At 39.8% G+C, this 13,907-nt stretch overlaps 1 protein-coding gene across 2 annotated transcripts in view; it reads left to right on the top strand.

The window, feature by feature from the left end:
- The window catches only part of Atp6v1h (ATPase H+ transporting V1 subunit H), a 105,577-nt gene extending 92,183 nt beyond the window's left edge, over positions 1 to 13,394 (top strand). For both annotated transcript variants that reach the window (XM_004653360.3, XM_004653359.3), the window contains one exon: positions 13,053 to 13,394. In XM_004653360.3, the coding sequence (XP_004653417.1) occupies positions 13,053 to 13,113 (61 nt within the window). In that variant the 3' untranslated portion in view covers positions 13,114 to 13,394. The remainder of the gene's footprint in view (positions 1 to 13,052) is intronic.
- The last annotated feature ends 513 nt before the right edge of the window (positions 13,395 to 13,907 follow it).

The following is a 13,907-nucleotide window of genomic DNA, read 5'->3' as shown; positions in this document are numbered from 1 at the left end:
GCTCTAAAATCAGTTTTTAAAAAGAATTTATTGTAGTATTCCAAGTGAAATACATAATTTTCAAATAATTAAATATTACTGTCGGTGAAATAATTACATATAATTGTGTATGCCTGACATCTCTGGACATGTTCCATAGCCCTGTTAACTCTAAAGGTCATGCTTTGAGATTGCTGGCACAACTCAGTTTGCTTTGACTTTTCTAGTCTGTATGTGTTACACTACCAGTTAACTTTTTTCTGTGAGAAATTTAAATTTTTAAATATAATTCCAAAATTATATTTAAAGTGTATATTACATACCTTTGAAGTCATGAAATAGCTATGGGCCTTTAAAAAAAATTTTTTTAAAAAAATTTATTTATTTGAGAGTGACAGACACAGAGAGAAAGACAGATAGAGGGAGAGAGAGAATGGGCGCGCCAGGGCTTCCAGCCTCTGCAAACGAACTCCAGTAGCGTGCGTCCCCTTGTGCATCTGGCTAACGTGGGACCTGGGGAACCGAGCCTCGAACCGGGGTCCTTAGGTTTCACAGGCAAGCACTTAACTGCTAAGCCATCTCTCCAGCCCTCTATGGGCCTTTTTATTCAGTTTTTAGAAGGTAAAATTTAAGTTTTTTAAAAACATAGATTTAGAGCTATATACCATATGAAAATAATTTTTTTCACAGTTGTTGATTGAGTTCCAAATTACTTTGTTGAATATATGTGTTTTAGAATAACCCTTGCTTCTGCCATTTCATTGGACATCTGTATTGACATAAAATAATGGATTACAGAGATTCTGAGTAGGTGTGGTGATCCTGGAGGGATAGAGTTATCATAGAATTTGGGGGGAAGGGAGACAGTTGATACACACTAGGACCTTTAACTCAGGAGGCTCAGAGCAGGCAGTCTTCCTTATAGGCCTTCCTCCAAATGATACCACACATCTCAGATTTTTCCTTCCCTATCATGGCATTGTTGGTCAATCCCTTATTCTCTTTAGCAGTGCTGAATTGTTCATAAATTTGGCAAAATCTACAATTAATGTCATTTATTTTAGAGAACTTTAGTATATACTTCCATTCATACTTTTCCAATTTAACATCATAAACTGTCATCATTTTTTTTTCCTACAGAATGATTTAAAATGTAAACAGCCTCTAATTCTGAAGCAGCAGTATGTGCATATGGACAGCTCAGGACTTCAGGAAAGAAACACTGAATTTTGTAGGTAGAGGATCTCCTGGAGAAGTTTTTTGTTTGTATTTCTAGATTCTTTTTAAACCTTTTTTTGAGTAGGATAAATTATAGTGTTACCCTTTTTAGGTCTTTTGTATACATAGCAAAACTAATATAACAAAAAATTCATCAAACCAAGGGCTTGGATATGCTGCTTTGTTCTCTCATGATATGTTAGCTTAGGTTATTCTATAAGTGTATACCCATAAACACAGTCATTAAAAGTTATTTATGAACTTGAAGATAAAAGTCCCTTAGATATTTGAGTAATCACCGTGCTACCAAAAGATTCTATGTGATATTAATAAACATTGTAACATGTCTAGATTTAACATTTTTTAGATTTAGAAAATTATGGTATCTGTGAGTGCCTGTTATTTTCCACATTATTCTTATGACATTTTTCAATGAAGGTACCTTTTTTAAATGAAAAAATATCTTTAGATTCATTTGTTCTATTACAAATATACCTGTATGGATAACAAATATCAGGATTTGGAGTATAGCTGTACAATGAGAGGCTTGTCCAGCATGCATAGACCTGAGACTGACACATAGCACTGCTAAGTGAATAATTACCCGATTACAAGTAACCAGGAATTCTTTATAGTTGTTGTCTCCAGCACTTTGCAGTCAGTTGCTATAAAATTACTTCTGCTTTGCTAGTTAGAGATTTCTTTTTTAAAAAATAGTTACTTATTAGAGGGACAGAAAGGGAGGGAGACAATGGATGTGCCAGGGCCTCCTGCCCAACAAGTGAACTTTTGACACAAGTGCCACTTGGTACATCTAGCTTTATGTGGGTACTGGGGAATCAAACCTAGGCCATCAGGCTTTGCAAGCAAGTGTCTTTAATGGATAAGCAAAGTCTTCAGCTCAGAGATATTTCTCCAAGCTGTATTATGTATTTTTCTAGTCACTATGTACTGCTGATTACAATTGATTTGGCAATTACAGCATAACAGAAATTGATTTTTGCAAAATACTAGCTTGTATAATGGAAAAGTAAGTGAACATTTTGGCAGTAAAACATCTTGAAGTATGATAGAGAATTTTCTATTTATTTATTTAACAGAAGAAAGAGGGAGAGAATGGGTGTGCCAGGGCCTCTAACCTCTGCAAATGAACTCTAGATGCCACCCTGTGCATCTGGCTTACATGGGTCCTGGGGAATTGAACTTGGATCCTTTGGATTTGCAGGCAAGCGCCTTAACCCCTAAGCCATCTCTCTAGTTCTGATGAAGCATTTTCTAAGTAAACTTGGAGTCAAATACAGAATTCACACATAGCTGTCATCACTAAAGAGTAAATGTTTGTGGATCCCATTCATAGTGTAGCTTTAATTAGGATCAGCTTCATAGTCAAATGAATTCTTGATCTGAGTTTTGAAGAATCAGTAGAACATAAACAAAAGAGAAGGTTTGGCTACTAAGAAGTGGAAAAAAATTAACTGTAATGCTTTTAAGTTCCACCTGGTCTCTTTCAGTGAATATGGCAGTTGCATCTTTGGTTTTTTTGGGCATATTTTATTTCATGGGCCTGTGTGTATATTTTAAATAAACCTCAGCAGAAGTAGAGTATGGGAGGTTTTTGGATAAACTTGAAATTGTCTGCAGTTAGAAATGCAGTAAGAAAATGTCTTCATACTTTTCATTTTCTTAAAGGGGTATGTGGTTAGAAATGATAAGAGTAGGTACTACACAGAGAACATGGGTGAAGAGAAAGACTGGTGAACCCCAAAGAAGAATTGAATGGAAATTTGGCAGAAACCCAGGAATATATGATACTATAGAAGCAAAGAAAATTTCCTTCAAGGATGTGTGAGTAGTGAACATTGATTTTAAAATGTGCTAAGGAGAGGGACATATAATGAGAGGACTGAAAAAAATATACCTTGGATGTATTAAGTGTAATGGTGACTTAAGCCAGGGCCCTTGAGGGGATTGCAAAGGTTAGTGGATGTTGATAAAGTGAAGAAAGCCTTGTAGGAATCTTCTAGCTTACAAGCTTCCTTGAGCGAGAGTAGGGATACTAAGACTTGGTGGAAGCTTATGGTAGATTGTGGATTTGTGTTAGCATCTGTTTTTAAATAGATGCTTCGAGTAGGAGAGGTGGCTCCGAGGGTAGGTGTATTTCCCAGTAAGCATAAGGGGGCCTGACACTACCCGAGTTTAAATCTCCAGATCCCATGTAATATAGGTAGGTGTGGCCATAAGCACTCATAACTCCAGTTCCACAGGGATGCAGAGACTGAAGAACTGATGGAACCTTGCATCCTGCAAATAAAAGAAATAAAGAAATAAAAGAAATAAAATAAAAAAAGAGGGCTGGAGAGATGGCTTAGCGGTTAAGCGCTTGCCTGTGAAGCCGAAGGACCCCAGTTCGAGGCTCGGTTCCCCAGGTCCCACGTTAGCCAGATGCACAAGGGGGCGCACGCGTCTGGAGTTTGTTTGCAGAGGCTGGAAGCCCTGGCGCGCCCATTCTCTCTCTCTCCCTCTATCTGTCTTTCTCTCTGTGTCTGTCGCTCTCAAATAAATAAATAATAAATGAACAACAAAAAAATATTTAAAAAAATAAAATAAAAAAAGAGACCCTAGTTCAAAAACAAGATAAGACAAAAGAGCAACTAAGTGGAACATCCGTAGTTCCACTCTGGCCATCCCCACTGCATGCAAGCATATGGGGTACTGCAGGGGCACACACTGGCATACATCATACACACACACCCAAGCTACAAAAGAAAATAGGTGTATACATGCTGCCAGAAGGAAGTTAAAATGTGAGAAATGGAAGATTCAAGCAGCCAGGTAATTGATGGGGGAGAAAATCAACAAGGGGTAGGTGAGCTTGTTACCCAAAAAGAGAAATCAGGTGTGGATTTTCTACTAATAAATGGGTCCAGACATTTCCTTGCCCAGTACTTGTATAGTTCTAACATCTGTTGTCTAAATGTCCAGTTCACACTGAATGTGAGTTTTCTTCAGAGCCAAGCTTTAAACATACTATGTTCAAACCTGTAATTTAGGGATTGGGAATAGGACTAAATGATTCCTCATAAATGTTTAGGGTATTCCTCATCTTCAGTTATTGTGGGGATGGAATGGGGCAATCCTATTTTAGAATTGTGTGAAGAAAGTACCATTAAATGAGGCACTAAAGAGGAATTAACTTGGGGCATACTTTTTCTTTACACATCTCTTTACAATAGGCATTATTATCCTCAGATTTATAGATCAGAATTCTGGGCCATGAGGATAGACAGTTCCCCCTGATCTCCCACTTACAGGAATTAGATTTAAACCTAGGTCTCTGTAACCCAAATTCTAGATTTGCTGTTACCTCATCAGGCTCTTCAGCAAGACATAGTGGGGCCCAGCAGGTGCATGGTTGCTGTATCCTCCTCACCCATCTCAAGTTCTCTCCTATGAGGTGGTTTTCAGGCTTTGCTTTCCATGCAGATGGTACTGCTATGGAGCTGGCCTGGCTCACTCTTGCTTCCTGCCTCCTGCCTCCATCATCCTGTCTGTTGATCATTGTTCCTGTCCCCCAAACCTTGCCATTGTTATCTTAACTGCATCCACAAAGCCTGCAGGATGCAGAATGATTTCATCTTACTTTTTCTATTATTATTTGGTTCCCCCTTCTGTTTGTTCCTTTCACATCCTTGCTTGTACTGAAGGCTTGCCCAGCAATCAGAGCTCTTTCACAAGGCCTGAGAACTAATGGGTCAGCCACAGTAGGCTGATTACCTAGTCTTGTATTCATTTTGCCTCATTTGATCATCACCTGCTGCTTGTAGCTCTTTTTTTGGTGGAAATATATGCTTTTCCACCCCCATTTCCCACAGTGACTTTAGGTTTAGGGTTACGATTCTTTTACTGAAAGGCCTTCTCTGTGGTAAGCAAAGGACTTCTAGGGAAATCAGAACTCTGCAAGACTCCCTTTTGCTATATACCTTCCCAGTTTTTTGTCTTTTATTTAGCACTAACAACTATTTTATATCTATTGTCTCATGTGAATTTTTTTTCACAGCTGTAAAGAGGGCAAAAAATAGTAGTACAACCCCTAGTTTTTAAATACATGATGAAGCTCAGAGTAACATGTAATCTCATGACACATCCAATTCACTTGCAAAGGGATATTAAATCTAAATCTAGTATTCTCTATACTACACAAAAAGGACCAGTTCTATTTCTCCTAATTTTGCATATTTGTATGGTATTAGATATTGAACCTATTTTTTTTTTTAGTAACCACAATGTAGATTATGAGTACTTTAATAAAGAAAATATGGGTGTTGGCATAGCCATGACTTACGTAATCTTGTTGACTTACTGGTATAAAGTTCAAGATTTCTTTTAAAGTACCTTAGAGTTATGAAATAATGTACTTTAGAAAATCATCACTGTATAAAAGTTGACTTTTTATATTGTGATAAGTAGGGACCCTTGATTTATTGTAGCAAAAATTTATGGTTGAAGCTTTAGCAAGGAAATAAAAAAAGCCCCCACTAAGAAAGATTATTTGGATTATTTTGCTTTACATCATGTCAAATGAAAGCTTATATAACAAGTGATGGGAATATAATGAGGGTTGATTACTAATGTATGTTTGCCTACAAACACAACACTATCGCTCAGTGTGTTGACATAATGAGATGGTTTATATTGGTTGCCAACTTGACAGTACCTAGAATCATCTGTGAGGGATTATCTAGATTAGGTTAGTTGAGGTAGGAAGACCCACCTTAATTGTGGAGAATGGGTACCATTTCATGGGGTGGGGTCCTGGGCTATATAAAAAGGAGTGTGCTGGCTGAGCTCTAGCATTCCTTGCTCTCTGCTTCCTCATTATGAACTGATGTGACCAGTTTCCTCAAGATCATGCTGCCATGCCTTCCCTGCCATGATGGACTGTAACCTGGAAAAGCCCAAATGAACTAGGAAATGTTACTGTGTAGTTACATGATTTATTTTTAAAAATATTTTATTTTAATTATTTATGAGAGAGAGAGAGAGAGAGAGAGAGAGAGAGAGAGAGAGAGAGAGAGAATAGGCACGCCAGGGCCTCCAGCCACTGCAAACAAACTCCAGATGTGTGTGCCCCCTTGTGCATCTGGCTAACGTGGGTCCTGGGGAATCAAACCTGTGTCCTTTGGCTTTGCAGGCAAATGCCTTAACTGCTAAGCCATCCCTCCATCCCAGTTACAATTTATTTTAACCTTGCTGTTTATTTTCTGGGCTACTCAGATTTTTCTATATTATTTTTATATTATTATTATTTTTCTATATTATTATTAAGTGAACTTTTTTCTGGTAGTTTTGCCCTGGTAGATAGCACCTTAATAGCATTTCTGCTCAACTGTGAATGATGACTAGAAGAAGGCTCCATACATAATAGGAGATGCTTTCAGGTGAATATGTATCAACAGGCATCCTGGGGTTGGAAGGATATAAGAGAGGAAGAGAGGGTCAGTAAAGACAAATTATGTATGAAAATTCCATAATGAAACCTATCGTTTTGTAGGCTGACTAAAAAAATAAAAATAGCCAGGCGTGGTGGCATGCGCCTTTAATCCCAGCATTTGGGAGGCAAAAGTAGGAGGATTGCTGTAAATTCGAGGCCACCCTGAGACTACATAGTGAATTCCAGGTCAGCCAGAGCTACGGTGAAACCCTCCCTCAGAAAACCAAAAAAATAAATAAATAAAATAAAATAAGACAAGTGAATTGTAATAAAAGCAACATGCAAAATTCACAGTTTATTTTCCTATAAAAATTATGGTATTTGAGAATTTAAATTAGCTCAAAAATCTAAACATTTGTAACCAAGTCCTGACTTTGTTTAGCTCTGGCCTACACTCAAGAAGAGTTCCTCTTTACCCAAATCTGCCCTTCCCTATGACTAGATCAGCCCTGCCTACTGCTTCATGCTTTCTTACTCTGGTTGTGGCATGCACCTCTTTGAATCCTGCATACGAGTTGGCAGCAAGTACTTCTCCTTTTAAATTTAGTTTAATTAGTTTATTTATTTGCAAGCAACAGAGAGAGAAAGAGCCAGAGAAAAAGAGAGAGAGAGGGAGGGAGGGAGAGAGGAAGAGAGAACGGGCTCAACAGGGCCTCCAGCCACTGCAAACGAACTCCAGATATATGTGCCACCTGTGCATCTGGCTTATGTGGGTACTGGGGAATGGAGCCTCGAACTGGGGCCCTTAGGCTTCACAGGCAAGCACTTAACTGCTAAGCCATCTCTCCAGCCCAAATTCTTCTCCTTTTGAAGATGCTGGCTCCTTATCAGTAGGAGCCACAGTCCTGCAACATGTGCCCCAGCAACAAGCAAATCCAGTTACACATGTGCAGTATGGGGAGGGGCTTGTGTCTGCATTGTTAGGCTACTTTTTTTTAAAAAAAAAATTATTTATTTCAGAGGCGGGGGCGGTGGGGGGGAGCAGCAGAGATAAAAAGAGAATGGGCATGCCTGGGCCTCCAGCCACTGCACCTGAGCTCCAAACACATGTGTTGCCTTATGCATCTGGCTTATATGGGTCATGGGAAATTGAGCTAGGGTCTTAGACTTCGCAGGCAAATGCCTTAACTGCTAAGCCATTTATTTCTCCAGCCCTGCATTGTTAGACTTCTGACAAGAAGTTGTTTGTATTTGTTACAAGGATGTGGTGTAAGCAGAGTCCACCTTGAAAACTTATCCTAAAAAGAGATTTATCATAGTTTCCCTTCTCTTGAATTATATTTAGAATGTGTTGCAGTCTGGGTCGCATTGCTGGTAGAAATCACCCAACAAGAGTAGCTTCTGGGAAAAAGAGATTTATTTTGGCTTACAGGCTCGAGGGGAAGCTTCACAATGGCAGGGGAAAACGATGGCATGAGCAGGGGGTGGACATCACCCCCTGCCCAACATAAGATGGACCACAGCAACAGGAGGGTGTGCCAAACACTGGCATTGGGAAACTGGCTATAAAGTCCATAAGCCCGCCCCCAACAATACACTCCCTCCAGGAGGCATTAATTCCCAAATATCCATCAGCTGGGAACCTAGCATTCAGAACAGCTAGGTTTATGGGGGACACCTGAATCAAACCACCACAGAATGTAAGACTAAGAAAACTTAAGGGTGAAGAGAGCATCAGGTTCATCACTTGATATTTGGATCATTGCCCAGCATAAACTGAAGACTTGGCACACTATATTGAAAATGAATGGAGAGAGTGGGTTTCCATGCTTTCCTGTTTCAGGTTTTAGAGGGAATGTTCTCATTTTTTTCCTCATATAGGATATTGTTGGCTGTAAATTTGTCAGACATAGCCTTGGCTACAGTGATATATCTATTCCTAATTTCCTCAGATTTTTTGTTTTTGAGGTAGGGTCTGTAGCTCAGGCTGACCTGGAATTCACTATGTAGTTTCAGGGTGGCCTCGAACTCATTGCAATCCTTCTACCTCTGCTTCCCAAGTGCTGGGATTAAAGGTGTGTGCTACCACTCCTGGCTTAATTTCCTCAGAATTTTTATCATCAGAGGATGGTAAACTTTTTCAGGAGTTTTTTTTGTTTTCCTTTTTTTCATCTATCAAGATGATCATGTGATTCTGTTAAATTTCTTTATATGATGTATTACATTTACTGGTTTGCATATGTTGAATCAAACTTGTAACACTGGGAGGAAACCAACTTGGTCACTGTATGATCTTAATGTGTTTTTAATTTGGTTTGCAAGTTTTTGTTGAGAATTTTTGCATCAGGGAAATTGGTCTGTGGCTTTTCTTGCTGTTAGTACCCTGCCTTTCTCCAGATTTGGTATTGGGACAATACTGGCTTCAACAAATGAGTTTGGTAGTATTACTTTCCTTTCTGTTTTGAAGAACAATTTGAAAAGCATACTGGTAATAGATCTTCCTTAAAAGTTTGGTAGAATCCAGAAGTCCCATCATGGGTTTTTAATAACTGCTTCAACCTCATTACTTGTTGTGGGTCTTTTTAAGTTGTTTATATTATTTGGATTTAATCTTGGTAGGTCACGAATTTAGAAATTTCATTGAAGTCTTTTACAGTAACTGTCTTTCATCTATACTTGTATTAACTTGGTTCTTGTTTGCTTGAGCAGGGGTCTGGCAGTCTTACGAATCTTTAACAAACAGCTCTTGCTATGATTGATGCTATGTAGTATTTGTTTAGTCTCTATAAATTTTCGCCTGAGTAGTTTCTGTGGTGGCTTGTCATAAATGGAATAATGGTAGTAGCTTTCTCTGTTCCCAGACACAGGCACTTGCTATGAAACTGTCTATAACTGAGGCCCTAAAAGGGTTCAGAGGCCAGCTTGGGTTATGACTACATATTCCCTTTGGGGTTCTGTGGAGCAGTTTATAATATAATGTTTTGATGGCTAAATCTAAAATAATCTGTTTCTCCAAAAGCTTTGTATAGATTAGAACTGTTTTGGTAGTATACTTGTTCATTTGAACACAATTTAGCACACTGTTACCTTACCCAACCACATGCTGTAACATAGAGGATTCAGTTCTTGCCAATGGCTTTTTGAGGATCTTCTTTGGTAGATGTATTGGTTACTTCCTCATAGCTGGGACAAAATACTTGGCATGAAGCAATTTATGGAGGGAAGGGATTATTTTAGTTGACTATTCAAGGTTACAGTCTGTCATGGGGAAGGCATGACAGCAAGAGCTTGAGGCTGTTGGTCCATTTGGTTCACTGTGAGGAAGTAGAGACTGATAAATGCTGCTGCTCAGCCAGTTCTCTTTTTATACAGTCCCGACCGCAGCCTGGGAAGTAGTGCTACCCCAAAGTTGAGGTGGGTCTGGCCAACCTCCGTTAACCTAATCAAGACAGTCCCTCACATGTGTGACCAGTGGCTTGTTTCCTAGGTGATTCTAGGTTCTGTCAAGTTGACAATCAATACAAACCATTATAGTTATATTTCAAGCGCCCCAGATGGAACTGTGAGTTTACTTCATACATATCCTTACCCTACCCTAAATCCTAAAATATATAACCCTTTGACAGCCAGGAAAGGAAGAATTGATTTTTCTAAGTGTCAGACTCATAGGTCCTGAAGTAGAATCCCCTTGACCACTTTGTACATATGAAAAATGAGAATGTAGAAGAAACTAGCATCCACAGTATGTACCTTTGACCCAGAAGATAAATAGCTACAGAAGAGGTTGAGGAGGAAGCTGTGTTGTCAGACTCTCTGTCATAACAGTCACCTATACTGTTTAGTATTCTCTTGCTTTTTTACCAGTCAGCTGCCTGGTGTTTTTTTGCTCTTCCTAGGTAGGAATTGGGGAGAAGCTTTTTTTCACTTTCGACTTCTTGTGGCAGCTACTAGCCATAGCGGACAACTCCTGTCAGAGCACTTGGCACCTTGTAGTGTTACAGCTGTCAGGCATGCGTCAGGCACCGAGAGCTTAGCTCTGTGGTGGTGTTGCAACTCTTGTGCAGGCTTCAGAAGTTAGGACTCCTCATCCGTTTCCAGTGATTAGTGTTATAGCTGCTGGGCCTTAGCATCTAAGACCTGTGACCTTTAAGGCCTGACAGCCCTGCAGAACTTTGCCAGCAGCCAGGGTCTCTAGGGTTTCTTCTTCGACTGTTTTACAGACCTTTTCTGATGTGCCTGAACTCTCTACCTGCCCTGCCTTCTCTTGTGTGGTTCCTAGTTGTTTCTGCTGCTGCTGGTCCATGACCTGACCACTCCAGAATTTTGCAACTACATTTGTTGCTGTTAACGCTGCTGCAGCTGCCAATCTTGCTGGGACATCAGCCGTATCGCCGTTTTGCCTTTGCTGTTTCTGATGCTTCCTACTTGACTTGTGTTAATAGCTAAGCCCATACTACTGATGATAAAATAAAAGTAGGCAAGATAAAGATATAGAGGGGTCTTTCTTGGGCCCAATGTTGCAGTATGAGGAGGGGCGGCTTATGAGGCTGTCTCTCAGCTGATTCCCAAAGTGAGCAAAACATCCTGCTTCTATAGCCAGAACAAGATGTTTTATACCAATAAAAGCAGACCTTTGTGCAATTAAATGAAAGGTTGTGCTTACACCAGTCATGGTGTTGTCTCTTCTGTACCAGTCACAATAATCTCTGCTGGGCCATTAGGGAAAAGTTTCCTCTTTTGGAAACCTGTGGAAGTCATTGCCAGGTCATGTAGATTACACTGAGACTTGTGATTGCAAAGGATCCAGGACAAGCTGTTTGGAAGTCATGGCTGGACAGTTCCTTCAGCAGCTGGATGTCTGCTTTGGCAGTGAGCAATTGGGGTTGCCGTGCAGTTCCTTTAAGGTCTCTAGCAAGTGATAATCACTGGCCAAATCAAGACCCTTTGTGGTCTCCCAGCATTTCATAGCCGGAGCTCTTGGGGGCTTCACCGTGTACCCTTGCCACTTGTCTCAGAAATGTGTGTTTAGAATGTGGTCATTGACTCAAGCCCTTTATTGAAATGCCAGGGACTGTTGTAGTTGAAGGGCAGCATGATGTCTTTGAATTCACTTATACAATGTTTTCTAAGGATCCACACTAAACAGTCTAGGGCTTAATATTGGAATATTTAAACCCCTTACTTAAGATGAAGCATATTTCATTTCAAGCTTAATATACTTAGGCATGGGTAGGAATGTATCTATATATGTATATGTTTGTGTGTGTAAAATATATGTGTGTGTGTATAAAACAAGTAATATATCAGCACACATGGTGGGGCAGGTGAGCAGCAGGACCACGTCAGTCTCATTTCCTCCCTATCCCACCAAATGGTCACTTGGCCTCTCCTTACGTATACACCACCAAGAAGCCATCTTTGGGTGCTACCATTGTATCCTCATAAATGTGATTCTGCTTTTCCCCATAAGTAACACAGGAAGGGAAAGGGCCAGCATACTGTTCCACCTGCCCCACATCCCCTGTGCTATCACAGCCTTGTCCAGAGGAGCAGAGAGAGGCCGAAGGCTGAGAGAAACAAGCCCTGGCAATGGGCATGGCACACTCTTCCAAAACTCATGCTTTCTTCTTGACAGGAAGATAAGGAAAAGATCAGTTATAGAATAACAGACATTCTTTTTCTTTGTGATTTCAAGATAAGTATATACATTCTATGAGGGCATTTTCACTTTCTTTTCTATATAGGTCAGTAATTTTGTGTGTGTGTGTATGTAACTGGAACTTACAATTTTCCTGCCCCTGTGTCCTGAACGCTTGGTTTACAGGCTCATGCCACCATGACTAGTTGTCAGTTTATTTCCTAAAGGAAAGTAGTAGCTAATAAATTTGGAGACCACTGCTCTAAGCCACAGTTGCCCCATCTACAGAATGAAAATCTGTTCCTTAGCTCTTCTTATAATTGTGGAATCAGTATGGCCTTCTTGTGTAGGCTTGAGAATGTGCCAGTACATAACAAGTGTTCATAATAGTAGCACCGGTAGTATTGATTCTTTACATTACTGCATTATTAATTTGTATGTGCCCTTGTGTTCATTCTAGGCTATCTATATCTTCTTATATCAGGAAATTTGTTTTTTATGTTTGAGACCACTTGGAATCATTTAAAGAAGTTGCTTTCTGAACTTAGCTGGTAGAAGTAGCAACAGCAGTGAGTCCTTTATGGGATTAAAGAAGGAGATTTTGCCCAGTTCCATCATTTGTGTGCAGAATTTCATTTGTGTGGGGAATGGGTAGCATTCGTACAGTACCAGTGCTTTTGAAACCTAGAAAAGTTAGCTTGGAGTAATATTTTATCAATGTGTTTTAGATCTTAGCAGTATTATTGAAGTTCTAATTTATCTTGTTACCTTGTTTTTGTTTTCTAGGGAATATCTTGGTAAACAACTCCAGTCGGAGCAGCCTCAGACTGCTGCTGCCCGCAGCTGAGCTGCTGTCCAGCTTTTCTGTACCGCTGATGGACCACCTGAGTGAGAACTTCAATCCTTAGGGTCAAAAATAAATCATTTTTAATTTAATGATAATTTTCTTCTTTTTTGCTGCTTTTCCCCAGTGATAATTTCTAGAAAAATTGTTTGCTTGTTAAGTTGTATTAAAGTAGGTGTTATTTGTGTCTATGGAAAATATTACTGTTGCATATACTGCTTACAATTTCTGTATTTATTGTATTCTAGAAATGACTATAATTATTAAAGGATTCTCACTCCATACATATTCTTTCTCTTTGCGTGTTCCTTAATTGGACTTTGAATGAAAGTCACCTGTTGTCCCCAGTCATAGCCAGCTCCAATGCTGCTGGGATGAACCTCCAAACCAGACACAGTTTATAGGAGGAAGGGTTTATTTGAAGCTTACAGATCCAAGGGAAGTTCCCTACTGGCAGAAGAAGCTGGCCTGCTTTACACAGAGCCACACAGAAAAGCAACCACCAGCAGCACCACCGAAAGCAAGCACACTCTGGGAACCCCAGGCAGAGCTCAGGTACTTTGAATACCTCTATGTTGGAATTGAGATCTGCCTCCAATAACATATTAGGGCTGGATCCCAGGATCTGTGCACAGTGCCACCTCTTCCAGCCAGAGGCGGCTAAAAAATCTAAAGTACAAACTTTAATAAACTCCTGAATCTCTTGGGGGACATCCATTCAAACTACCACAGCCCTTTCAAACTAGATTGGAGAATACTGCAAAGTAGTGCGTGGCAGGTAAGTGTTGTGAGATTAT

Source organism: Jaculus jaculus, chromosome 2, assembly GCF_020740685.1.
Source record: "Jaculus jaculus isolate mJacJac1 chromosome 2, mJacJac1.mat.Y.cur, whole genome shotgun sequence".
Classification (NCBI taxonomy): Eukaryota; Metazoa; Chordata; class Mammalia; order Rodentia; family Dipodidae; genus Jaculus; species Jaculus jaculus.
Note: the sequence above shows the minus strand (reverse complement) of the source record. Positions and strands in the feature narration are given on the sequence as shown.